At 42.5% G+C, this 26,422-nt stretch overlaps 1 protein-coding gene across 6 annotated transcripts in view; it reads left to right on the top strand.

The window, feature by feature from the left end:
- The window catches only part of adgrg6 (adhesion G protein-coupled receptor G6), a 75,651-nt gene that overhangs the window by 30,010 nt on the left and 19,219 nt on the right, over positions 1-26,422 (top strand). For 3 of the 6 annotated variants that reach the window (XM_014017920.1, XM_014017924.1, XM_014017922.1), the window contains 19 exons: positions 949-1,088; positions 1,337-1,616; positions 3,141-3,320; positions 8,855-8,899; positions 10,783-10,854; positions 12,026-12,088; positions 14,158-14,268; positions 20,638-20,717; positions 21,304-21,350; positions 21,470-21,496; positions 21,588-21,721; positions 22,375-22,486; positions 24,801-24,871; positions 24,946-25,010; positions 25,104-25,240; positions 25,327-25,492; positions 25,594-25,731; positions 25,814-25,930; positions 26,110-26,155. In XM_014017920.1, the coding sequence (XP_013873374.1) occupies positions 949-1,088; positions 1,337-1,616; positions 3,141-3,320; positions 8,855-8,899; positions 10,783-10,854; positions 12,026-12,088; positions 14,158-14,268; positions 20,638-20,717; positions 21,304-21,350; positions 21,470-21,496; positions 21,588-21,721; positions 22,375-22,486; positions 24,801-24,871; positions 24,946-25,010; positions 25,104-25,240; positions 25,327-25,492; positions 25,594-25,731; positions 25,814-25,930; positions 26,110-26,155 (2,031 nt within the window). Of the gene's footprint in view, positions 1-948; positions 1,089-1,336; positions 1,617-3,140; positions 3,321-8,854; positions 8,900-10,782; positions 10,855-12,025; positions 12,089-14,157; positions 14,269-14,332; positions 15,321-20,637; positions 20,718-21,303; positions 21,351-21,469; positions 21,497-21,587; positions 21,722-22,374; positions 22,487-24,800; positions 24,872-24,945; positions 25,011-25,103; positions 25,241-25,326; positions 25,493-25,593; positions 25,732-25,813; positions 25,931-26,109; positions 26,156-26,422 lie in introns of those variants that run through there. The other 3 variants (XM_014017921.1, XM_014017923.1, XM_014017925.1) reach the window with 3 other exon arrangements.

Below are 26,422 nucleotides of genomic sequence, written 5' to 3'. Positions count from 1 at the left end.
TTTACTGTACAGATGTTTACTGTACATTTACCATACAAACATTTACTGTACAGATGTTTACTGTACATTTACCATACAAACATTTACTGTACAGATGTTTACTGTACATTTACCATACAGATGTTTATTGTACAGATATTTAGTGTACAGTTACCATACAAACATTTACTGTACAAATATTTAGTGTACAGTTACCATACAAACATTTAATGTACAAATATTTAGTGTACAGTTACCATACAAACATTTACTGTACAGATATTTAGTTTACAGTTACCATACAAACATTTACTGTACAAATATTTAGTTTACAGTTACCACACAAACATTTACTGTACATATATTCATTGTACAGTTACCATACAGATGTTTACTGTACAGATATTTACTGAACATTTACCATACAAATTTTCCTCTACAGATATTAATCTTACAGTTACAGTAAAAATGTTTACTGTACAGGTATTTACTGTACATTTACCATACAAACATTTACTGTACAGATATTNTTTACTGTACAGGTATTTACTGTACATTTACCATACAAACATTTACTGTACAGATATTAATCTTACAGTTAGAGTAAAATTTTTTACTGTACAGGTATTTACTGTACATTTACCATACAAACATTTACTGTACAGATATTTACTGTACATTTACCATACAGATGTTTACTGTACAGATATTTACCAAACATTTACCGTACAGATGTTTACTGTACAGACATCTGTATCCACCTTTGCAATTCTCTTTAATGTAACCTTATTTTTGTTCTATTTCTCATTCATTTTGCGTTTTCACAAACTTTTGTTGTTTCACTCAAATTTTTCTTTTTTTAAATATGTTTTCTTCACATTTATCGATATTTTCCTCAGATGTGTTATTTTCCTTCTCCTTGTTCTTACCTTGCTTCCTTTCCTTGCTCCCTTCTTCTGACCTTCCTAGTGGCCGTAGCGCTGAGGAACCAAAAGGTGAGGATATCAAACGGCGTTGGCCAGACCACCCAGGTCTCCAGCAGCGTTTTCATCCCATCGCTCAGTGAATTCACCGTCTGCTTCGAGGTGGAGCGCATCGGCAACAATCAGGTCCCGACAAAGTTTTAATCTTCAGATTTTTTTTTGTCTTTAAGTTTAAAGTTGGAAAATCATCCCAGGGTTAGAAACAGACCTGTTTTTGTTAGACTGTTTTGGACCTGAGCTGCAGGAATGGTCAGCTTTTAATCTGAATGGTTCTGTTGGTGTAAAGATTAACAACATTTAATTTATTTCATGTTTTTGTATTTTAGATGTTTGGTTTCTTTTGATCTGTTTGTGTTTTTGTTGGTCCTGAACAGAGAGAGTGGCTCTTCAGCTACACCAACAGCAGCAGCACCGCGGCACTGAGTTTAGGGTCCGATCAGACGGGCATGAAGCTGGTTGTTGATGGAGTGGTCTGTTCTGTCGAGTCCATCCTCTCTGCTGCTGACTTCACGTCCACCATGAGGTCCTTTTGTGTCCTCTGGACGTCCTCCAACGGCTCCGTGGTCGTTTACTTTAACAGGATCTACAGGAACATTACGTGCTTGCTCTCCAGGAATCACACTGTGCCGGCTGGTGGAACCTTCCAATTAGGAGGTAAACTGAGGTTTTACCATAAATATAATTTATTATTATCAATAAAAATCAATTCAGATGTTTTGCTTCAGATCCAACGGGTTTAATATTTGTTTTAGCGACGGTTAAAATATAGAACAGTTTGAAGACAAAAGTCAAAACCCTGAAATACACTAGAATGACCAAACACAGTGGATAAGAGAAGCTGTGCCGCCATCTTGGTAGGTGCTACACGTGTCTTTAGTTATTCCCAAAATGGCAGCCGATTATACAGTAAATATTTGAGTAAAAAACTAAACTTGGTTAAATAATCCCATGTTAATTCAATTCAGATAACATGATACACACACGTACACAGCACAGAGAGATACAGGTAGCACCTAACAAGATGGCAGCCGTTAGAGTTTACTGAGCTTAAAGGGATCCATGATTAGTTGTAACATTAGACTTAATTTGATAAACATTTATTTTAACTGTAAAATAAAGACTGTAAAAATACTGTAGGCTGTTTAATTTTGTAAAATTTTAAAAATATGTTACACAGACAGAGCCATTTTATTTACACACAAAGCATTCTGGGTAAATGATGATGTGGATAGGTCCTCGGTGTGAGGCTGCTAGCGAGCTATATCCACCCTGAAGGTTAATCTTGGACAATATCTGATGATCGACTCTTTTAAATGAAACCAGAGAGCGTTGACAGAGAGGAGAAGGTAGAAATGACTCAGCCTGKAACTGAAAATATGGATGGAGGACAACAGAGCTGCTTCATGGAAGAAGAACCTCAGATTAGCCTGTTAGCCTTTGCGCTAGCGCCGATGCTATATTGCCTTATATGCATTAGCTTGGCTCTAGCGCGAAGGCTAACAGGCTAAGCTGAAGTTCTTCCTTTAAGATTGTTGTTCTAGAGGGATTAGATGTCTTTTGTTTTGTTAAAAACAGATTATTTTGTTATATGAACTTATTCTCGGGATAAAAGGGGCAGGTATAAGATTTTTTCTTGTCTCTGCCGCCTTTCATTTCATTTTGTGATTTTGATATACATACATATTTTTTCTCATTTTACTTTTTGTATTTTTCCTTTTATTGTATATTGTATATAAAATTATTTGTTTTGTTTAAATGAAATGAATAAAGAAATTGAGTTGAATGGATATAGCTCGCTAGCAGCCTCGTTCCGAGGACCTATCCACGTCATCATTTACCCAGAATGCTTTGTGTGTAAATAAAATGGCCCCGTCTGTGTAATATATTTTTAAACTTTTAGTTTAAAAATGATAAAAACTAAACAGCCTACAGTATTTTTACAGTGTTTATTTACAGTTAATCAAATAGAGTCTAATATTACAACTAATCAGGGATCCCTTTAACTACAATCATTGATTTATAGATTTAATTAAAGTCTGCGACCTGAAGAGATTAATAAGATTTTTTATAGTGGGGTTCTGTGGAAAGGTTATAAACAGTCAATATCTAACTTGGAGGCTAGTTTGTGTAAATCAGTTGTGTTTAAACTTTTATAAAAAGCCTTTTCTGTTGGTTTAGGTTCGGGGCAGCTGAGCTTCAATGGGAACATGTACAACCTGCGGCTGTGGAACCGGACCATGGCGCCGCCGGAGCTCAGCGCGTTGACCTGCGACACGGTGGGCAGCGTCATCGACTGGGACAACAACTACTGGACCATCCCGTCCTCCGTGGCCCAGACCAACAACACTCTGAGCTGCAGTGAGTAGATGGGACCGCCTCGGTCTGACGGCACAGAACAGAACTGGACCCTTAATATTTATTAGCTGCAGCAGAACTACAGCTATTATTACTAGAGCCCAACAGAATTATCTTTACTATAAAGATAAAAAGAAAGAAAACAGAACATATCCATTTGTCTCGATGAAAAACGGAGATATTACACAATCGTTTGATTGTCGACACTAAAGGAGGGATTTTTAAATAAATTTAAAGTTGATTTTAGAACAGATAATCAGCAGAGAGGACAACATTACTGTGTCTTTAACCAATAATCATTCAGCCTCTCGTGCTTCTCGTGCAGAGATGATATCAGTCCTGTAATCACACTTGAGTTATTGTGCAGCTCTGCTTTTATACGCTGTCATTTATTTAACGTGTCTCCAGTGACTTTCCACCAAACTGCTGATGAACCAGGTTTGCTTTAATTATCTTTTCCAAACTCTCTTTGTTTGAAAGTAAAGCGTTTAACACTTCTGTGTTTGATATCAGAACCAGATTCTGGTGGGTTTTTGGTCGTGGTTAATGAGGTAATGGATTCCAGCTGGCCGGCTGGCCGTGGACCAGCGTGATGAAATCCTCTGCTGGGTCCAGCTCATAGACAGAACCAGGCTACAGAGAGGTTCTGGTCTAGTCTCGGAGTTTTGTTTTTTATTACCTGTGGTGGTTTTAAAGATGCAAACATTAGACCCTGAAACAAAAACGGGTTCTGATGTGAGGAATTTCTGCTGAACTCGGAACTGGAGAGACCCAAAGGACCCGTGTGCTTTCAGACCTCAGATACTCGCAGCGGTTTTAAAACTGCCGGAGTCAGCAAAAACTTTCCTTATTCTCCTGCAGACATTTTAACAACTTCTGCTCTGAAACCAACACGTGGAGCTTTAACTGTGGAGGTTTGACTAAAAACCACTAAAGACTGAAGTCTGAACACAAACGGTGGGAAATAAAAAGCTGGTAGATGCATAAACTACCTGCTGCAGGTAACTTTACTTCAGCTCTAATGGATCTGTCTAATTCCTGGATTTTAACAGATTTACATTTGAGTTTCCACACTGACCTCAGTCTGATGAGTTCACTTGATTAATTAATTGCTTAAGCTCCGCCTACGTACTAATTCACCTTTTGGCTGCTTTGCTTTTGCTGAAAAACAGCAACTGTTTTTCTGTAAGAAGTCATTATTTTCTCTAAAGACAAACCTGTTTTATTAAAGGGATTCTTTAATTTAAATTTATTTATTTTTATTAACTTGACCTTTTCTCACTGTCTGCTTCCCGCTTTGTACTCAGTTAACTCCTGCTACGCCATCTAGTGGTGAGTCTGCTAACAAGCCTCACATGCTAACACACGCTAAAGCATGCTAACATGCGCTAACATGTGCTAACATATGCTAACATGCAATGAATGTAGAGAAATGTTTGTGTGTTTATATTTATCGATTTGTTTCTTTGACAGTAAAGAGTCATCAGCGTAACTTGATTGTAAAACCAAACAGAAAAAAACTCAGTTCTGTTTATTTATCTAAGCTCCAGCTGGAAGCCCCGTCTGCTTTATGGTTTTAAATCAACTGAATATTTAAATATAAATATACAGTAAAAATGATGGAGTCAGAATTATTAGTTTTTTTGGTCCATAAATATCACTTTCAGACTCAGACTCAGATTTTACTGTTTTTTAAAGATTTGTTCAAATAGAACTACAACTTCAGTCATTTTTACAAACAAGTTTCAGTTTATTTTAGACACAGGGTCATATTCATACACCTCACTAATAATTACTTCAAATTTTCTCCAGGAGACATTTATCTTGTCCATATGGACACCTGCAGGTTTCAGGCCAGCTGGAAGCTTCTGGAGCTTCGTTCCCTGTCCTCTCAGTCTATGATGATGGGACACTGGTGGAGACAAGACACTGTTGGAAAGGGACACTGGTGGACAGGGACACTGGTGGACTGGGACACTGATTGACAGAGACAGTAATGAAGATAAGATACTGATAAGACAGGGACACTGGTGGACTGGGACACTTCTGGACAGAGACACTGTTAAACAGGGACACTGGTGGACAGGGACACTAGTGGACAGATACACTAATGGTGATAAGACAATGATGGACAGGGACACAGTTGGACCGGGACACTGGTGGACAGAGACACTAATGAAGATAAGAACCTGATGGACAGGGACACTGACTGGGACAATGGTGGACAGGGACACAGTTAGACAGGGACTTGTTGAACAGAGATATTGTTGGACAGGGACACTAGTGGACAGATACACTAATGGAGATAAGACACTGATGGACAGGTACACAGGTGGACTGGGACACTGGTGGGCAGAGACACTGGTGGAAAGAGACACTAATGGAGATAAGAACCTGATGGACAGCGACACTGTTGGACTGGAAAAATAGTGGACAGGGACACTGTTGGACTGGGACAATGGTGGACAGGGACACAGTTGGACTGAGACACTGTTGGACAGGGAGACTGGTGGACAGGGACACTAGTGGACAGATACACTAATGGAGATAAGACATTGATGGACTGGGACACTGGTGGAGATAAGACACTGATGGACAGGGACACAGGTGGTCTGGGATACTGGTGTACAGGGACACTGATAGACAGAGACACTAATGGAGATAAGAACCTGATGGACAGGGACACTGTTTGACTGGGACAATAGTGGACAGGGACACTGTTGGACTGGTGCAATGGTGGACTGGGACACTTTTGGACAGGGACAATGTTGAACAGAGACATTGTTGGACAGGGACACTGGTGGACAGCAGGTTCCAGTTAATGACAGGTTAGAGACTCTGTGGTTCCTAAACATCTGGACTAGTTTCTGTCCTTCAGACGGGGACAGATGAAGACTGGTCGGTCCAATCGGTGATGTCCATAGAACCCTAAAGAAAAAGCAGGAGTTGATGGACAGAATTTGTCTCAGATGGACAAGAAGATGGTCTATGCTCCATCTGTTTTGGAGCACTGGATCAGGAGGAATAGATGTCTCTCTGAGCTTCCAGATGTTTGGACATATCTCTGGCAGCGGGGTTAAAGGTCAGCTGTGTCTGAGCAGCAGAACTCGTCTCTTCAGATTCTGTTTGTTTGCAGTGTCAGTCAGTTGTCAGCCTCGTGCACGGCCTCAGTGTATGTGTGTTCTTATTGTCACAGCAGCTCCAAAAAGCTGTCAGTCATCACCTGTCCACCTGTCAGAGACTTCTGGAAGGTTCTGATCTGGTAATCCTGCAGAGAAACAGAGACGGGTCGTCACAGCAGAACTCAAAAACTTTTTATTATTTGAATAAAATATTTTTAAACAACATAAACAAAAACAAAATGTTTTTAACTTAAGTTCAAAAACCCAGGATCAAACATTTAGTCATCAATTTTATGTTTCAACAAATTTAGACTTTTTTTAATATAAAAGTATAAAAAACCTGGAATAACATTTGAAACACAATTCAACCATCAGTCGATCCGATGCTTATCCTTTGGGTTCTGCTCTCAGGATATTTGGGTTCTGTTCTCAGGATATTTGGGTTCTTTTCTCTGGATCTTTTGGTTTTTTCTCTGGATCTTTGGGTTCTTTTCTCAGAATCTTCAGATTCTTTTCTCAGGATCTTTGGGTTCTTTTCTCGAGATCTTTGGGGTCTTTTCTCTGGATCTTTGGGTTCTGTTCTCAGGGTCTTTGGGTTCTGTTCTCAGGATCTTTGGGTTCTTTTCTCGAGATCTTTGGGGTCTTTTCTCAGGATCTTTGGGTTCTTTTCTCGGGATCTTTGGGTTCTTTTCTCGGGATCTTTGGGTTATTTTCTCAGGATCTTTGGATTCTTTTCTCAGGATCTTTGGGTTCTTTTCTCGAGATCTTTGGGTTATTTTCTCGGGATCTTTGGGTTATTTTCTCGGGATCTTTGGGTTATTTTCTCGAGATCTTTGGGTTATTTTCTCAGGATCTTTGGATTCTTTTCTCAGGGTCTTTGGGTTCTTTTCTCGGGATCTTTGGGTTCTTTTCTCTAGATCTTTGGGTTATTTTCTCGGGATCTTTGGGTTATTTTCTCGGGATCTTTGGGTTATTTTCTCAGGATCTTTGGATTCTTTTCTCTGGATCTTTGGGTTATTTTCTCGGGATCTTTGGGTTCTTTTCTCTAGATCTTTGGGTTATTTTCTCAGGATCTTTGGGTTCTTTTCTCGGGATCTTTGGGTTCTTTTCTTTGATCTTTGGGTTCTTTTCTCGGGATCTTTGGGTTTTTTCCGTTGGATCTTTGGGTTCTTTTCTCTGGATCTTTGGGTTCTTTTATTTTTATCTTTGGGTTCTTTTCTCAGGGACTTTGGGTTCTTTTCTCGGGATGTTTGGCTTCTTTTCTCTGGATCTTTGGGTTCTTTTCTCTAGATCTTTGGGTTCTTTTCTCGGGATGTTTGGGTTCTTTTCTCTGGATCTTTGGGTTCTTTTCTCGGGATCTTTGGGTTCTTTTTTGGAATGTTTGGGTTCTTTTCTTTGGATCTTTGGGTTCTTTTCTCTGGGTCTTTGGGTTATTTTCTCTGGACCTTTGGGTTATTTTCTCAGGATCTTTGGATTCTTTTCTCAGGATCTTTGGGTTATTTTCTCGGGATCTTTGGGTTCTTTCCTCTAGATCTTTGGGTTATTTTCTCTGGATCTTTGGGTTCTTTTCTCAGGATCTTTGGGTTATTTTCTCAGGATCTTTGGTTCTTATTGGTTCTCCAGCTGACAGAAGGTCTGCTAAATGAAGTCATGAGTAGATTCAGACATGAGGCATATGGAAACAGATCTGGTACCTGCAGCAGCAGCAGGTTTGGATATTTTTTTGCAGAAAAAAGAAGAAAAAGTTTAAATTCATGTCCAGAACAGAAGACTAAAACCTGTAAACATAAACAACAACATGAAGGTTGATTGAAGTGTTTTCTGGGATCAAAGGAGTCTGACTGGACCAACGAGGAGCAAACAGAAGAAAAACTAAAGAAGAAGTCAAAATATAATCAGAGCAGATGAAAGAAAGATGAAGAAATCAAAAGGAGAAAGTTTCTGTTTTTGACTCATCCTGTCAACAAGCTGCAGATCCACGTGGTCCTCCAGTCCTCCCTCTTAGGGTTTCTGAGTGGGCAGGAGCTGGACCAGGACACAGTCCTGGAGGAGAGCCTGGAGAGACGTGGTGTTCCTGAGGGGCATCTCCAGTCCTCTGTTGGCACAAAATGTGAAATATATTCAGAATGTTTCAGGAGTTTGTGGAGAATAAACTTTCTGACTGATGCATTGTGGGAAATCCTTTATGCCGACTTTACAAACACCTGGAAGCTGATCTGGACTGAAAATCCTCTTCATCACAAACTAACCTACTGATCTATGATCCTGCTTTTATGTTTTTAACAAATAAACGTTAAAAACTAAATTGATTCCACACTTGAAGCTTCAGATGTGGAGGATGGAGTCAGGTTTATCTGATCAGAATTCATTTATCCCCTGTGTGTGTTTTTTATTGTTTGTTTTGTCTTTCTGAAGGTGCCAACCCAACCACGCCCCCTGGACTGGGACTGGACTCTTCAGGTAGGAACAGGAAACTTGTCTCACCTGAGATTTTAAACTTTTTCTTTCTTTTTGTGTTCAGCGTCTGAAATTTGTTTTTAATTTGTTTTAATCGACTCTTTTAAATGAAACCAGAGAGCGTTGACAGAGAGGAGAAGGTAGAAATGACTCAGCCTGTAACTGAAAATATAGATGGAGGACAACAGAGCTGCTTCATGGAAGAAGAACCTCAGTTTAGCTTGTTTGTCACGCTAGCACTGAGCTAATACATATAAGGCAATATAGCGTCAGTGCTAGCACAAAGGCTAACAGGCTAAGCTGAGGTTCTTCTTCCATGAAGCAGCTTTATTGTCCTCCATTTCAGTTCCAGGCTGAGTCATTTCTACCTTCTCCTCTCTGTCAACGCTCTCTGGTTTCATTTAAAAGAGTCGATCATCAGATATTGTCCAAGATTAACCTTCAGGGTGGATATAGCTCGCTAGCAGCCTCGCACCGAGGACCTATCCATGTCATCATTTACCCAGAATGCTTTGCATGTAAATAAATTGGCTCAGTCCATGTTAAAATATATTTTTAAAAATGTACAAAACTGAACATCCTACAGTATTTTTACAGTATTTATTTTACAGTTAAAATATATGTTTATCAAATAAAGTCTAATGTTACAACTAATCGGGGATCCCTTTCATTTAAATCATGTTTGAAGTGAGTTGAAACTGTGTGGTCCAGGTCCAGGTCTAGGTCTAGGTCCAGGTCCAGTACCTCTGCAGCTGGTTGGGGGGTCATGTTCTGGTTTTAGTTCCAACTCTGGATCAACAGTTTCTGGTGCCTGAACATTTGCAGGGAAAGGGTATGATAGTTCTCCTGAAGCTGCAGAGTCATCAAATCCATAGAAGACCTGATCCAGGACCTGATCCAGGGCCTACAGGTCTCAGTGACCAGACATTCTCCTTGATGGAGACCAAATCTTATTTTCTGTTATTGTTGGTGTTTTACATGGCTCCAGCTAAACCAGGAGCCTGGACCAGGCAAAGATTCTGGGACCAAATGTCTGAAGATCCATTTGAAACTTTAAATCTTGTGTCGACAGAATTCTGGTTCTTCTTTGAGTTTAGGTGCTTTTTTCTGTCTGAATGAGGTCAAAGATCAGAGTTAAAGGCACAGAGTGTAGGATTTGTTGTTTTCAGCGACATCTAGTGGTTGAGTGGTTGAATAATCCTCCCTGGTCCTCCCCCCACCCCCACCCCCCACTTCCAAACACAAAGGAGTTGCTACGGTGTCTCTCAAGTGTCAAAAACCTTTGATAATTCCAACCGCGATGTCTACCAGCAGCTTCAGGGCTAGTGATGTTTCAAGTGGTAAGATTATGAGCTTTAATAAGTAAAATTATCCCAGCTACAATGACAGACAACAAATATTACATTTATAGTATTACAACTAAAACCATTTTTGACGCCGCCATCGCAGTTTGTCCTTCATGAGCCTTCGTAGACAAGATGGAGGTGCAAGGTGGTGGCTGCTTGTAGTGGCGACCCGCGACCATGGAGATATAAACAGCTTTTTRTAAGGTAAAAATAATAAAACAAGGTCTTTGTCTGCAATGATTAGACATGTTTTTTATTATTGTCATTACTGATTATCTCAATTTCGGCGAAAAGAATTGACAAAATCCTACACACTGTGCCTTTAAATGGAAAATGTTCAGGTAGAAGAACTGAACCTGGAACTCTCTGAACATCTGAAGAACTGACGAACTGTTGATGGACTTTAAAGGATCACAGGAATGTCTGGATCAGAACCATGAGGATCCAAACTTGTTTTTATCTCTCTGTCATCTGCTGCTTGTTATGTTTATTTCTTACTTATCATCACCACCATCTTTGTTTTTATCCAAACTCCACCAGCTGCTTCCTCCCCCATCACCTCCTCCACTGACTCCACTAACAGCAGCCATGATACTAACGCCATCACTCACGGTAAGACATCCTCACCCTCACCATCCCTCCTCTTCATCGAGCAGCCCTCATCTCTTCGCCCTCTTTTTCCAACATGTTTTTGTTTTATTTCTCGTCCACTTCGAGCTCCCAGCTGCTGGCGTTTGCGGACGACGCCGTGATCTGTAGTGAGAGTAGGGAGCAGGTGGAAGAGAGCCTGGAGAGGTGCAGGTCTCAGTGACCAGAAAGTATTTTACTGGACCAACAAGGATCCAGGTTTTAGACTCATGGGAGGAAGATTTTTTTTAAATACTTATTTGTTTAGAAAAATAACTTTTCAGTGACACTTAGACTAGATTGTTGTTGAACCACGAGGATGAAGAAAACCTGGAAGCAGACAGGCTGAATGTTTGTGTCGTTAACACAGTCCTGTTACTAACCTGCTGCTTTATTGTGCTAATCAGCTAACGACATCATCATCAACAGTGCTGCTACACCTACACCTTCACCCGAATCTCCACCTTCACCAGAGTCTCCACCTACGCCTTCACCAACACCTTTACCTTCACCAACACCTTTACCTTCACCAACACCTTTACCATCACCAACACCTTTACCTTCACCAACACCTTTACCTTCACCAACACCTTTACCWTCACCAACACCTTTACCWTCACCAACACCTTTACCTTCACCAACACCTTTACCTTCACCAACACCTTTACCWTCACCAACACCTTTACCTTCACCAACACCTTTACCTTCACCAACACCTTTACCTGAGCCTACACCTATGCCTTCACCTACACCTGAGTCTTCACCCACACCTACACCTTCATCTTTACCTTCACCCGAGCCTTCATCTACACTTTCACCTGAGCCGGCTGATGTTTCTTCAGCTAACAGCACAACTCAGGGTAAGGTAGACAGCATCACCTGAAGTCAGGCTACAGTCTCTCATTGACCGAAAAGTTAGCTAGTTTTCTTACACCTACCAAAAACACAGACGAAACATTAGTCATGTTTAATTTAGATTAGTGCATAAATATTCTGAATTAGCCTATTATTCCCAGCAGTTAAACCCTCGTTTTGTACCTTCATTTGATAGTTTTTAAAACCTCCTCCAACATGTAGTCTGTTCCATCAGTCATGAACATTTAAAAACCAACCGGTGTGTCTTAAAGTTGTCTAATGTTGTTGACTTTCCTCGTAGCTGAACAACCAGCATCTGTTTCCTCTGCTGCCACTAACAACTCAGCTACTAACGAAACACCTGGTAAGAACAACATCAACTCTGTAAAATAATGCAGGCAGTAAACAAACAGCTGGTTCATGGTTTACAGAGTCAAGATGACTAAAGGACAACAAAGCTTTAATCAAGTACATCTAATAAAAATATTAATATCAAAGTTAATTTGAAGACAAACCCAGTCAGTGAGCCTCATTTTAAAATCATGACTGTTTTTGTTATAAAACGGTGTTAAAGGTGGGCGGGGCCTAATCAAACTACTAGCTGACCAATCAGAGACGACTTTGATAGTTGTGTTTAGGGCTTGATCAGAATACTGGAGCTGACCAATCAGAGATGACTAGACTATAAGTTATGGGCGGAGCTTATTCAGACTACTGTAGCCGACCAATCAGAAAAGACGAAACTTATTGTTGTGAGCGGAGTTTGATCAAACCATTGGGGCCAACCAATCAGAATAGACTAGGCTTAGAATTGTAGGAGGGGCCTTATGAGACTACTAGGGCCAACCAATCATAATAGACTAATCTTGTAGTTGTAGGAGGGGCCTAATGAGACTACTGGAGCTGACCAATCAAAATAGACTAGGCTTAGAGTTGTAGGAGGGACCTTATGAGACTACTAGGGCCAGCCGATCATAATAGACTAATCTTTTAGTTGTAGGAGGTGCCTAATGAGACCACTGGGGTTTAAAATCAGAAAAGACCAACCCCTGTGTTATGGACAGGAGTTCATCAGACTACTGGGGTCAACTAATCAGAATTGACTAGATTTAGAGTTGTAAGAGGGGCTTAATGATACTACTGGGGCTGACCATTCAGAATAGACTAAGCTTAGAGTTGTAGGATGGGTTAAATCAGACAACTGGGGCCGCCCAATAAGAAAAGACCAATCCATGATTTATGGGCAGGACCTAATCAGAGTACTGGGTCCAACTAATCAGAATAGACTAGACTTAGAGCTGGAGGAGGGGTTTATTGAGGCTACTGGAGCTGACCAATCAGAATAGGGTAAGCTTTTATTTGTAGGAGGAGCCTACTGCTGAATCTGACTAATCAGAATAGACTAGGCTTAGAATTGTAGGAGGGGCCTAATGAGACTACTAGGGCAGACCAATCAGAATAAACTAGGCTTGGAGTTGTAGGAGGGGCCTAATGAGACTACTAGGGCAAACCAATCAGAATAGACTAGGCTTGGAGTTGTAAGAGGGACCTAATGAGACTAGTGGGGCTGACCAATCAAAATAAACTAGACTTAGATTTGTAGGAGGGGTTTAATCAGACATCTGTAGCCGCCCAATCAGAAAAGACCAAACCATGAGTTATGGGCGGGACTTAGACTACTGGGGTTGAAAAATCAGAGAAGACTAGACTTAGAGTTGTAGGGGGGTGCTAATGAGATTACTGGGGCTAACCATTGAGAATAGACTAGACCTAGAGTTGTAGAAGGGGCGTAATGAGACTACTGGGGTCAACCAATTAGAATAGACTAAGCTTAGAGGTGTAGGAGGGCTTTAATCTGACAACTAGGGCCACCCAATCAGAAAAGACCAAACCATGAGTTATGGGTGGGACTTAATGAGACTACCGGGGTTGACTAATCTAATCTGGAAAGAGCAAAGTTAGTTTTGTGGGCAGAGCTTGATCAAATTATTGGAGCTGACCAATCCAATTTAAGAAAACTGGGTTCTAGATTGTTCAGGAAACTGAAAAGTATAAAATCTTTTGCTGACAGCTGTTTTTTGTAGTGTTCAACATGTTTTTTAAAATAATCTAAGAATTGGCTTTATAATATCTTTTGCAAAAATGCTTTAATGTCATTAACAGCTTGCATGCAGTTCTTTCTGTGACTGACTAACTGCTTGTAACTGTTTCCTGTAACCATCATCTAAGATATTACATTAGGTCTTTAGTTTGTTGTCTATGAATCTGGTGAATCCAGATGATTTCTTTAGAACAGAATCAGTGAGAAAATGTAGCAAATTCAAACAAATTTAAAATAACTTTTTATCAAATCTATGAAAAAAGAAATTTGCAAGAATTTAATCATCTCTTCTTTTTCTTCTCTTCATCTTTTAACCACCTTCCTTCTCCTAGTTTCTCTTGTCGTTTCTTCTCCACAAACCCTTCCAGGAACGACTCCTCAGCTGCCGTTTTTAACCATAAACCCACCGATGACTAACATAGATGAAACTGCATCCTCCGGGGGTAAAACACAACCTTGCATGTCCAGTTTATCAAGTCTTCATCAGTTAGTTCCCAGGTCTACACATTGTATTTCTCTCTGAAGATCTCTTGGTGCTGTTTTCAATCATGCATGTTTTGACTTCATTCATTCTTCTGTAGATTAAATTTGGTGAGATGTGTTGGTTCCATCATGGTCCTATAGATGCTCCTCTGGTTGGGTTTCTTCACTTGGGTCTAAGGTTTACAGAGATCATCGTTCTTCCACAGATGCTATTATATTTCTGTACTAATGGCTCCTGTGATGTGTACGATTTCTAGTTTTCAAGTGGATTTTGTTTGAAAATGTGTTCATTTTTATTTAACCTGCTTTTTCACATTAATGCCTTCTGCAACAGTTGAAGAGACGACAAGAAAATCTCCAACCAAAGATGTAGCTCAAGTTGCTCCGAAGTCCAAACGTCGAACCTCAAGGTCCAAACTTCTGAGTACCAGTCACAACCAAAGTCTCAGTGATGAAGTACCTGCTGCAAGACCTTCTGAGTTTTATCAAATATTCAAAAGGACCAGACGAGACTTGAACACCGGTTCTCCTGGACGGACCTCCCATCATCACTCCTTTAAATCCAGTCATTTAAGTTCAGCAGGTCAAGACCGCAGCCTCCCAAAGAGACGATACCAGCCCAGATTTGTAGCTCCAGGTCCGGGTGTTGACTCTGAACCTTCGTACCCCAGACCTGCTTCCTTTCGAAGGGTCTCATCCCATCCCAAACCCTCCCTCGGATTCATCTCCACCCCTCTGAGAAGTAGGCCAAACGTGGGACGACGACGACCGGCTGCCACCAGAGCGACACCCAGCAGGGTGGAGGTTTATGTCACTAAACCTGCCGCTCTACTAACCAGACCCAAGTCCACAACTAGACCTGGGCCCAAAAACATGACTCATCCAACCGGTCGTACCAACGTGACACTTTTTATCCCACGTTCCTCCTCTTCTGCGAAGAAGATCTCTACGACCACCCGAGACCCAGAAACCTCTTCTGGATCTCAGGCTTCAGTCTCATGGCAACGTAAAGGTGAGGCATCACATTCTCTATCATCATCAGCAGCAGCAGCAGCAGTGCTGAATAACAGAAAGAACAAACTCGTAGCACCACTGTGGTCTCTGCTGAGCAGTAACGGTGAAGAAAACCCAACGGATGCTACGAGAAACTGGACCGATCTGTTGGAGTACTCGTCAGGGTCCGATGTGTTCATGTATGATTCAAGTGAGCTCATGGAGGAGACGAGCACCTTTAACTTATCTGAGTCCCTGGAAGACCTCTCTGTGAGTCCTGAAGCCTCACAAACTGGAGCTGAAGGAAGTCCAGAGTCTCCTAACAGAACTGGTCCGACTGAGGAAAGTTTAAGTGTTACAGCTGCAGATGAACGAGTAGATGGATTGGAGAGGACTGTTTCTGCTAAACATCCAGCACCATCTTTACCTACATCTCCCTCTAACTTTCCCTCTCAGGAAGTCTCAGTTTTACAACAAGAAAACAAAAAGAAATCCATTTTCTCTTATTTTGTGAACAAAAGTGAGACGGTTCATAACATCTATCCAGGTGCATTGTCCACCTACGTGGTTCCAGCTCCTGTTTTACTCCAAACTTCATCCGACCCTCGTCCTGTCCCTCTGTCCTCCTCTGTCTTTGCTGACTCTCTATCACATCAATCCTCCCTTCTCTCCTACAAAACCTTCACTCCTCTCTCTGCTGCTCCTTGGCTCTCAGAAACCCCTCGGCTGTCATCTCCTTCAAACCTTCGAACTGAATTTGAAGCCACGGCTATTGACTCGTCTCTGCTGTCACTTCCTGTCTTTCCTGACTTCACGCCTGAATCTTTGATCCCGGTTGATGAATACCTCCTGCCTTCTGCTGAGAACCCCTCCAACAACACATTTAAAACAAACTATTCCTACTACTCTGAAATAGACCAGTCCTTTCAGTCCCAGTCAGACTCTGTGGTTCTCTCAGGTGGTTTAGTTTCAGACGACTCGCCACGATCAGCCACAGAGGATCTTTCGAGGGTTTGGGGTTTTAAATCGTCCAATCAGTCAGTCCTTCAGCTCCCATATGGGTCTGATGTTGAAGGTTTAAGTCTTGAGTCCCATCAGAATGACCCCAATAACGGGTCGTCTGAACCTAACCTGGCTCCGCCTCCAGAAAACCCCAACAACACAGAGTCATCCTCTGCCTCTTTGTCTTCATCACTTTCAAGTTTTTTATTTTCGACCTCAAGTCCCCGCCTTCATGACAGCCCATCTCTCACAGAGAGAATGATGGGAAATCCATCTCTTTTGGTCCAGACAGCAGAAACTGGGTCACAGAGCAGAGACCCACTGAGCCCGGAGAATACCATCTCCTCTGTGTCTGAGCTGCCTGCCGGACACCAGGAGGTGTTTAATCGTCTTGTTTCACCTCCGCTGCTTTGGCCCGCCGCATCACCGACAAGCTTCGTCAGAAATGCTGGCCTGCAGGTTCCTCCCGGCCCTGATCATCAGCAGAACCGGAGCTCAGAGCACACACGTGTTTCTCTTCCTCTTTCTGCCGCTCCTCTTCTTCCCTTCATCCCTCACATCTCTCCTGCCGCCCCCCTTGCCATGACCGCCTCCCCTCTCTCATCTGTCAGCCCCCCACTCCTCCTTGGCCAAGCCCATTCTGGGCCAGCACCCGTCACTGTGACAGATGTGGAAATTGGCTTTTTGTCCCCCACCGCCGCCTCCGTGGACAAACATTCCCCGACCCCCCCTCAGACGACGCCCCCAGCCGAGCGTTTTATTTCCCGCTCTGGTGAACACTCGTCCTTGCTCGCTGGAGATGGATTGGACTCCGGCTCGTTGCCGCCTCCTGGTTCTGAGGATGAGGTTTTGTCTGGTCTCGCTGTAGACCCCCCCAGGCCTGCGTTTGATCCCGCACACATCGTTCCTAAGGTCCATCCTGTCAACCTGTCCCTCATCGGACCAACGAATAACAACAAAACCTTCAGTTTGATGCCGGAACCTGTAATGGATTCTGGTCCGATTCCTCCGACCCTTCCTGCATCTTTTCACCTGAACACGTCAGGATCCAGATCCCCTGCCCCAAATCGAGACTTCCTGTCTCAGCTTGAGCACCTCTCCTCACATGGAAACACAGCAAGCTCCAAGAACCTCTCCGAGACAAAACCAAACCCGGTAACCTTAAAAAACCTCTCCTCACAAGTCAGGAATGCTTCTGAAGTTACCGGAAGGATGGAGGCGTCTCACAGAAACGTCACGGGAAGTTTCAACAGAGACGTGCCGGCACATTTACCAGGTTTCGATCGGAACCACCCCGTGGATCAGGGCTCAGGGTCTCCTGTGATCCAGAACCACCCAGATGCTTACCTGCCACCGCCCGTGCTCCGGACCACACAGAGCTCCTCTCCAGATGCAAGTTTGTCGGCGGACGGCGCGAAAAATGCCAGTCCGACCGCAGGTGTGACGGCCGGGCTGGCGCCCCCCTGCCCGTGTAAACAAGGCTTTGATTTAACGTGTGCGTGCAGCGGGTCACCAGGGAACCGTAGGTCCAACAACCACCTGTAGATGTAGATCCACAGAGCAGGAACGTTAAATCAAACAGCTGATTTGTTCTCAGTTCTGAAGTAAAACCTGCAGAACCAAACACCACATGGCCAAAAGATTAGGACCACTTCCTCACCGGTCACTTGGACTTTTAGCCATGAATTGTAGAAACACTTCATGGCTAAAAGGCAGGCTGGTAGAAACGTGATTGTCCTACTTTATAGACAATTAAAACAACCATTTTAGGACTGATGACAAGTTTGATTCTCTGTAAATAGATATTCTGTCCGGTTATAGTCAGGGTTCTGAGTAAAAGTGATGAACGGGTCGAATCAACGATCCTCTGGAGGGAGAAGAGCTTCTAAAGCCGACGTGTCAAACTCTTTCACCGAGGACCAAATGAGCATTTTAGTTTTAATTAACTTTAACTTTAACTAAAATCAGGAAACATCACGCTCCTGAGCTCCTCTAACAAACACTAACTGAGCCCTACCTGGTGTTTCCTGCATAGAAACAGCATTTTAACGCATCCTCTTATAAACACTGAAAAGTACTATGTGTAAAGGTGAAATAAATACTACATAAATACTATTAAAAGTAAAAATAAGAGTTTTACTCACTGTTGTGTTGTGGTGAGTAGCTGCCATCTTGGATTATGAACTCTCCCGCTTTTCAACAAGGAATTCCCACTGGAGGGGTGTTCCAGTTTAAATGTACAACTTGTAAGTGGGACATTCCCTCTTCCCATACAACTGATGGAAAAAAGTACTTGGCGACAATGCAGTGAAAGGAAGATTTTACGTAGTGAATTTTGCCAACTGCTTTAGAACTATGTGCAGCTCCACCTTGTGGATGGATGCCGCCATTTTGCAGATAAAATTGCGTTTATTATGCAGGATGTAGTTTATGGTCAGTGCTGGCTTTAAAGCAGCTTAATCCTCAACAGGGAATTCCCATTGGAGTTCCCATTTAAAGGGCCAATATTATGTGTTTCTCAGGCATATATTTAAATACTATACCATAATAAAGTATCTATGTCACCTTTAGCTGCTATTAAAATGCTGTATTTACAGTATGTTTAAATAGAAAATAAACTTATCTTCTCATCACTTCCTCTTCTAAACGCCTTGAAATTGGCCTCTGTCTCTTTAAGAATCACCTTCCGTTTCCATTTTGCCCATTTCAGTGTGGGGGGCGGGGGCTGCGATGATGCAGTTTACTTGGCATCTGAAAATACATTTCCTCAAAGGTATTTTTARTCYRAAAAGAGCTTCACTGAGTGAGAAATAATGTTGAGAGCTCAGCAGACAGTTAGGTTTCACTTTCACCCGAGAGCCTGTAGGAGTCATGGGCGGGTGTGTGGGGAGGGGGTGCGCTCTGCCATGTGGAAGTTTGGCTTAAAGACACGTCCCAGGGGCSTTTCTGGTCCCCACCTGTCGTTTTGCTCCTCAGCATGGCTTCCTAAAAACGCTGCAGGTTTTCTCAAACATGCCTGAATGAGTCAGAGCAAGGCTTTGGGCATGTTTTTTTTTTATGAGAGTATAACATAACATGATATAAAACTCAAAAAAGTTTATTTTACATGACATTGCCCCTTAAACAAACAACTTGTAAGTGGGAAATTCCCACTTCCAGTACAACTGGGCCGCAGCATATGTAGCCAACAAAAATGCAGATAAATACAGATTGTACACCAAATTTCTTCAGCTACTTTTTAAACCCAGTGCAGCTCCACCTGGTGGTGGGATGACGTCATTTTCCTGGTAAAATAATCGACATGCTTTATGGGAAATGTAGTTTATGGTCAATGCTGGCTTTAAAGCAGCTTAGTTTGAGACATTAATACATCTTTGAAGCTCTTGCGGGCCACATGAAGTGTCGTTGTGGGCCACGTTTGACCTGCGGACCTTGAGTTTGACTCGTGTTTTCCTAACCGTTTATGATGAGGTTGGCTTGTCTGTTTTCAGAACTTTTACACAGAACCCTGCTTTAAAATGACCAGATTAACCCTTTCAGGTGGTCGGTCTTTGAGCTGATTTACTGGTTGATTAGTTTCTGTTTAGATAAAATCCTGATCTTTGTGGTGATTCTGGGATCATTTTCAGATTTGAATGATCAGTAGTTGTAGTTTGGATCCTTGTGGTTGTAGTTTAAACACGTTCTTCCTCCTTCACTCTCCTACATCATCTTCATCAGTTATTCAGTCCGTCACGGACTCGGGACAGACGGGGTCCGTGCAGGTCCCGGTGGAGAAGTCCAGAGTCAGCTGCTCTGACCTCAAACCTCTGAAACCCTCAGAAGGTGTCTGAAAGACCACCTGCGCCTCAGAAATGATAAAAACAACCACAAGTCTGCAGCTTTGAGGGTCTCCATCCAGGACCTGTGGACTGGTCTGGTCTGAGGACCAACAGAGACACCTGGTGGTCTCTATGGAGCAGAGCAGGAGATTGAATCACCTCTTTGGGTCGATCAGAGCAGGTTCTGTTTGAGTTGATTCGGTGTCAGCGAGTCTTTAAAACTCAGCGTTTTGAGTTTTTCTTTACGAATGTTTATCAGTCTGCTGAACGCCTGAAATCCTTTCAAAGCTTTAAAAACTGAACGCTGCAGCTCAGTGCTGACGCCGCACGAAGCACAGAACCAAACAGAACCGTCCTGGTGTCTGCCGGGCAGCGCATTCCTCCAGAAAACGAGGTTTTCGCTGGACTCTGTTCTCTGAGAGCCGTGGATTCAGCTCCTGCTCTGTGGCTCAGAAAGGAAATGTTTCCGTGTGGAATCTTTAGATGTGATGTTTTCTTCCTCCTCTTCCTCAGAGGGTCTGTTCTTCGGCCTTTTCTTCGTGGTGACGTCGGAGCAGAGTCGGGAGGCGGTGGAGCGAGCCGTGGCTCTCTGGGTGAGACTTGTGCCCCTTTTCCACCAGTGCCACTCAGTGTAGTGTCGGACCGGTCGGTGTGGGTACGGGTCGGACCGGTTGGTTCTCCAGTCCGGTTCCAATGGGTGTGTTTTGGGCGGTTGGTGGAGCTGGTTTTTAGGTATTTTGAAAAACATAAATGGGCAAAATGAGATATAAAAACCCATTTGATGAATAACTTTTGAAATTTTAAACATTTGCAAAAAATTAGCCAATCAGTGACGAACAGTGTTCTGACGTCGTGTTTTGGTGTCAGCTGGGCCCGGTTGAAACCACAGTGAAGTAGGTAGTAAAAAAAGTGCCGGTTCCATGGATCTGGTCCAATGGAAATGTCTTGGAACCGTACCGAAGCGTACCGACACCAAGTGGCACTAGTGGAAAAGGGGCGTTGGTGTCCTGACACTTTTTATCAGTTGTTCTGTGGAGTGTTTTATAAATCTAGATTTTATCCAATAAGTTAAAACTAAGAAAAACGACAGATTTGAGGTTGTTTGTTGCGATGTTTACACTGGTTTTATTTTCAGAATAAAAGCCTGATGATTAAATGCTTTTATTTTTCTTGCTGCAGCTGAACCAAAGCTTTCAGGACTGGATCTTCGCTGTGGATCAGTTCAGGTCAGATTGATCTGAAAATAGTTGTAATCATTTCAAATGAGATTAAATTTTCCTGTTAATCTGCAGAAAACATTTGTTTTTATTTGAGGCTGTTTTTTGTTTTTAACGTTCCTCCTCAGAGTTGATCTGGACGCAGTCTCGAACAGGTGAAGATGAATTTAAACTTTCAATATTTTGGGTTTTTATTTCAGTGAAACTCTGAATCTGTAAGAATCGTTTCTTTTCATTCGCCTGCAGTCACAGCTGCCAGGTTCTGCTGGTGATCCGCAGCAGGACTGAAGCCGAAGTGATGGAGCGGCTGCTCAGCAGGACGGGCCTCGTTAGTTCTGGACTGCAGGTCCTAGCCGGGACCCTTTACGTCCGATCAGTCGGTGAGAAAAGAAAAACCCTTCGGCTGCTCTCAGCTGGGAGAAATCTGAATCTGATGTGTTCATTCTAAAACACTCTGCTTCTCTTTTTATTATCTAAAAGCTGACTCAGCGTTTTGTTTCGTTTTTAAATCAAACTACGTCTGAGACTTCAAGATATTTTAGCTGTTTATAAATGAAAGCCTTCGGCTCGAATGAGAACCGTTTCCTGACTTTTATTCGTGTAACTTTAAATTTTTATTTTGACAAAACATTTCACTTTTATTTAAAATAAAATTCTCCATCAATACATCATATATTTAGTTCTCTCTTTTAGCTAGCATTTAGCTTCTAGCTTCAGCTTTGCACCTCCTAGATTTTAGCAACATTTTTGCCAATAGTTCGAGTATCAATTTAGTTAGTTTTACATTCTATGTTTGTGACTTTAGCTACCGAAATGCTAATTTTACTTTAGCTTAGCATTGATGCTGCTAATTTTAGCTACTGCCTTTTTGATTTTAGCTATAGGGCTTTTAGCTTGTGTTCTGGTAAATTTAGCTTCTGTTTGCCTTTTTTAGCTGTTCTCCGTAATAAAACTTGACACCTAAGTTTTAGCTTCTTCAGCTAATTTTAGCTACATTTATCGTTATTCTCAGTTTTTGTGCTCCTTCTAACAGGAAACTGTCCCGAGGAGAATCTCCTTCATTACCTGTGGCCCGAGACCCGACCCAGAGTCACTCAGTACCTGCCCTGCTTCCCCAACAAGGACCACAGCGCCTCCAGGACCTGGTAAACCCAGCACCCCCACAGATCTGTTACTGTTTGAGTCAGCTGAAGGTAAAAACACCCGAGGAGGTTACAGACAGTCAATGCGTTTCCATCGCAAATGTGCACAAAACTATGGTTACGTTCACACTGCAGGCAAATCCGACCCAATCCGATTTTTTTATGACAGTCTGAACGAGACAAATTCGATTTTTTCAAATCCGACCCAGGCCGTTTCAGTATGTGATTTTAAATCGGATATATTTCTGATGTTTTCAAAGTGACTGCAGTGTGAACGCTCATGTCACATTCATCTGACTTTTTCATCAGGAGGAGGGGGTGAAGGATCGATAAGACACTAACCTCAAGTCTCGCTGTTTAAATCTGTAGCTCCGTGTGTTTACAGCTCCAAAACACAAGTCCAGTTGCTTCTTCTTTTTACTTTTCATTTTCCACGTAGATAGTATGATAATAATAATGTCCAGCCTGGGTCGCGGAGAGTATCGATCCTAAAGTTCGATACTCGGTCGATACTTTTTTCCAGCTCGTAGTTTTGTTCAAAAAAAAAAAAGCTTCACTGGAGCATCCCGGTCAGAGGCAGCTTCAGATATAAACACTGAACTAAAGAAGCATGTCTGATAATTATTTAATCGGCTCTGATTAAACAACAACTTCCGATTCGATGCGCAAAATGTAGCATCCATGCTAGCTCTGTAAACAAACAAGCCGGCTGATGAGACGTTACGTCTTTTACTGCGCATGCGTGTCACATCAGTGCTGTGTAGCGTTCACACAGGAGTCTGATGCAGGTCACATTTAAAATGTAATGTGAACGTTCACACAAAAAGATCGGATTTTTTTCAAAAAATCGGAACTGAGCATTAAGACCTGCAGTGTGAACGTAGCCTTTGTCGATATTCTGTTAATGTCGAAAAACACAGTTTTGCAACTTCGATGTTTCTATTAAGTAAGAAATGCTATTAAAGTCACGCGTGAATACGTTTGTTCTCGCGATAAGTCATTACAAACATGGCGGCGATGAATGTAAACAAATAGCATGTTACTACTGTGACACTAGCGCTCATGATCAGAGGAGACGTCGGCGTCTTTTATCGAGGCTTTCCAGAGACAAGTCCCTACTTGGGAGCGGCTACGTATGCTGTGTTTTTAGGAAATTGTAGTCGGTGAGTTTACTATTTTATACTAATTCTGTGATATTACTACTATTTCTACTTCCTGTTATGTTCTTCGTCGTTTTTGCCAGTAGAAACAGACGGTTGTTGATCACGTGACTCCCGTGATGCGAAAAAAGTGTTTCCATTGCAGTTTTGCGAAAAAAACCAATTTAGCTACGGCCGAAAAATCACCTCATCCTAGCGCAAAAACATTTTGTCGAAAAACGTAATTTTTTTCCAAATTAACGTGCTTCCATTGAGCAGATTTATTTTCTAAATTCTAATTTGCCCATTTTCATGGTCAATGGAGACGCAGCTGCGAGACGGGATTCACGTGATCAACAACCGGCTGTTTCTATTGGCGAAAAAGACGATGACGAAGAAGATAACAGGAAGTAGAAGTAGTAGTAATATCACAGAAGTAGTATAAAATAGTAAACTCACCGGCCATCCCTAAGTAGAAGTAGTAGTAATATCACAGAAGTAGTATAAAATAGTAAACTCACCGACTACAATGTCCCAAAAACACAGCACACGTAGCCGCTCCCAAGTAGGGACTTGTCTCTGGAAAGCCTCGATAAAAGACGCCGACGTCTCCTCTGATGATGACGCTAGTGTCGCAGTAGCAACATGCTATTTGTTTACATTCATCGCCGCCATGTTTGTAATGACTTATCGTGAGAACAAACGTATTCACGTGACTTTAATAGCATTTCTTACTTCATGGAAACACTGCAGTTGCGAAACTGTGTTTTTTCGACATTAACAGAATAGCAACAAAGTTTTACGCACATTTGCGATGGAAACGCAGTTAGTGACAGCAGGTAGGACGGATCAGGTCATCACTTTCTGGTAACGAGGTCACTTCCTGTTCTTGTTTTCAGCAAATAAAGGAACAGTTTTTATTTTTAGCTGCAACAGAGAGAATTAGAGTATCTAAAAGGTGCTCAAGCACTAAACCTTTTCTGTTTATAGTTTTTTATAAAAACTCATTAAAACATCAGAATGTTCAGTTTGATCAGGAGCTTCGGCCATTACATCACTTCCTGTTTGCTTCTTCAATAAAAGGTTTCACTACACTCTGGTGGATTCTGTCCCTTTTTTAAATGTTTTCATCAAAGTCTAAAAACTGATATTTAGTTCATTCTTTTGTCTTTTTCCAGTCTGATAAATCCATTAAACTACGATTCTTTCTGGTCGAATGCAAACATGACGAACTGCACGGTGACTGCAGGTGAGCTCAGCTTTACGTCTTCCTGGTTTTCGTACGTCGTTTGTTTGTGAGACGAGTTGTTTTGTTCTCTGCAGAGAACGCGGTCGGCGTGGCGCAGCAGCTCGCTAACTTCACCAAGAACAGCCTCTCCAGCGAGGAGGTGGGACCGAGGAACCCTGAAAGTCCAAACAAAAAACCCTGCGTCCAGGTAGACCCTGACTGACCCACCCGTCCTCTGTCCCTCTGTCCCTAGGTGTCTCACGTGGTGACGAAGGTGCAGGAGCTGGTCAACGTGGCCAGGATCGACATGGCGGTCGCTGAGACCGTGGTCCACATCATGTCCAACGTCATGTTCAGCGCCGACAAGCCGCCGGTGCCCACCTCCAACAGGTGTGCTCCCCTGGTGGTCCTAAAGTTTGGTCCGGTTTGTCTCCAGGTTCAGTCAGGTGACGTCTCTGTCTCTGCCTCCTCCTCAGGGCTCTGAAGGCTGTCGAAGACTTGGCTCAGAAGGTGGAGTTTGAGGGTCCGTCCATCAACATCTCCTCCAGGAACCTGGCTCTGGGGGTCCTGACCCTCAACGCCTCCACCTTCAGCGGGACCTCCTTCAGCGCCTTCCTGCCTGCCAACTCCACCGACCCAAAGGTACCACCGTGGACCGTCCTCCACCTGAAGACGTTCTTCACGTCCCCCTTTTCTTTTCATCTCACTGCATTTTTTTTATCTTCTCGTTTCTCCTCCGTCAGATTGGGTTTGAGCTAACGGCTAACCCGTTAGCTCAGGTGACGCTCCCCGGCTCGCTGCTGTCCGGCGTGCCTCTGAGCGAGCTGGACTCTCTGACCAGGATCAACTTCATGTTCTTCAGCAGCACCAACCTGTTCCAGGTGAGGAGAAGTCCTGAGCGTCCTCAGAGGAGGCTGGGCTGACGGGAGCTTTTTACTGATTGGTTTCCTGGTTCTGTTGCAGAAGGAGCAGGACAGCTTGTCTCTGAACAGCTACGTGGTGGCGAGCAGCGTGGGCAACCTGTCCATCAGAGACCTGAAGGACCCGGTGAAGATCCAGATCTCCCACCTGCAGGAACAGGTACCGAGGTTCTGAGTCTTCTGCTCCTATTTCCACCACAGTTTAGTTAAAATAAATATTTTCTCATAATTATGTTTAAATGAAGCCTGCCTGTTGGTTAAAATCAGCTTCTGCAGCTTTGAGCTGAAAATCTGTCAAATCAGATTGTGTATGTGGATATTTCTATATTTAATTGACAGGTTTCATCAAAGAGGAAGTGCATGTTCTGGGACTTCAGCATGAACGGTGAGTCTGTCTGCATCAAAGTAGCAAAAAGCTAGTTAAAGGTAGCAAAAACCTAGTTCAAAGTGGCAAAAACCTAATAAAAACTGGTTAAAAAAATGAAAAGTGGCAAAAAAGCTAGTTAAAAGTAGCAAACAGCTAGTTAAAAGTAGCAAACAGCTAGTTAAAAGTAGCAAACAGCTAGTTAAAAGTAGCAAACAGCTAGTTAAAAGTAACAAAAGGCTAGTTAAAAGTAACAAAAAGCTAGTTAAAAGTGGCAAAAAGCTAGTT

This window comes from Austrofundulus limnaeus, unplaced genomic scaffold (genome assembly GCF_001266775.1).
Source record: "Austrofundulus limnaeus strain Quisiro unplaced genomic scaffold, Austrofundulus_limnaeus-1.0 Scaffold179, whole genome shotgun sequence".
In the NCBI taxonomy this organism is placed as follows: domain Eukaryota; kingdom Metazoa; phylum Chordata; class Actinopteri; order Cyprinodontiformes; family Rivulidae; genus Austrofundulus; species Austrofundulus limnaeus.
This window is presented reverse-complemented; position numbering and strand designations above follow the sequence as displayed.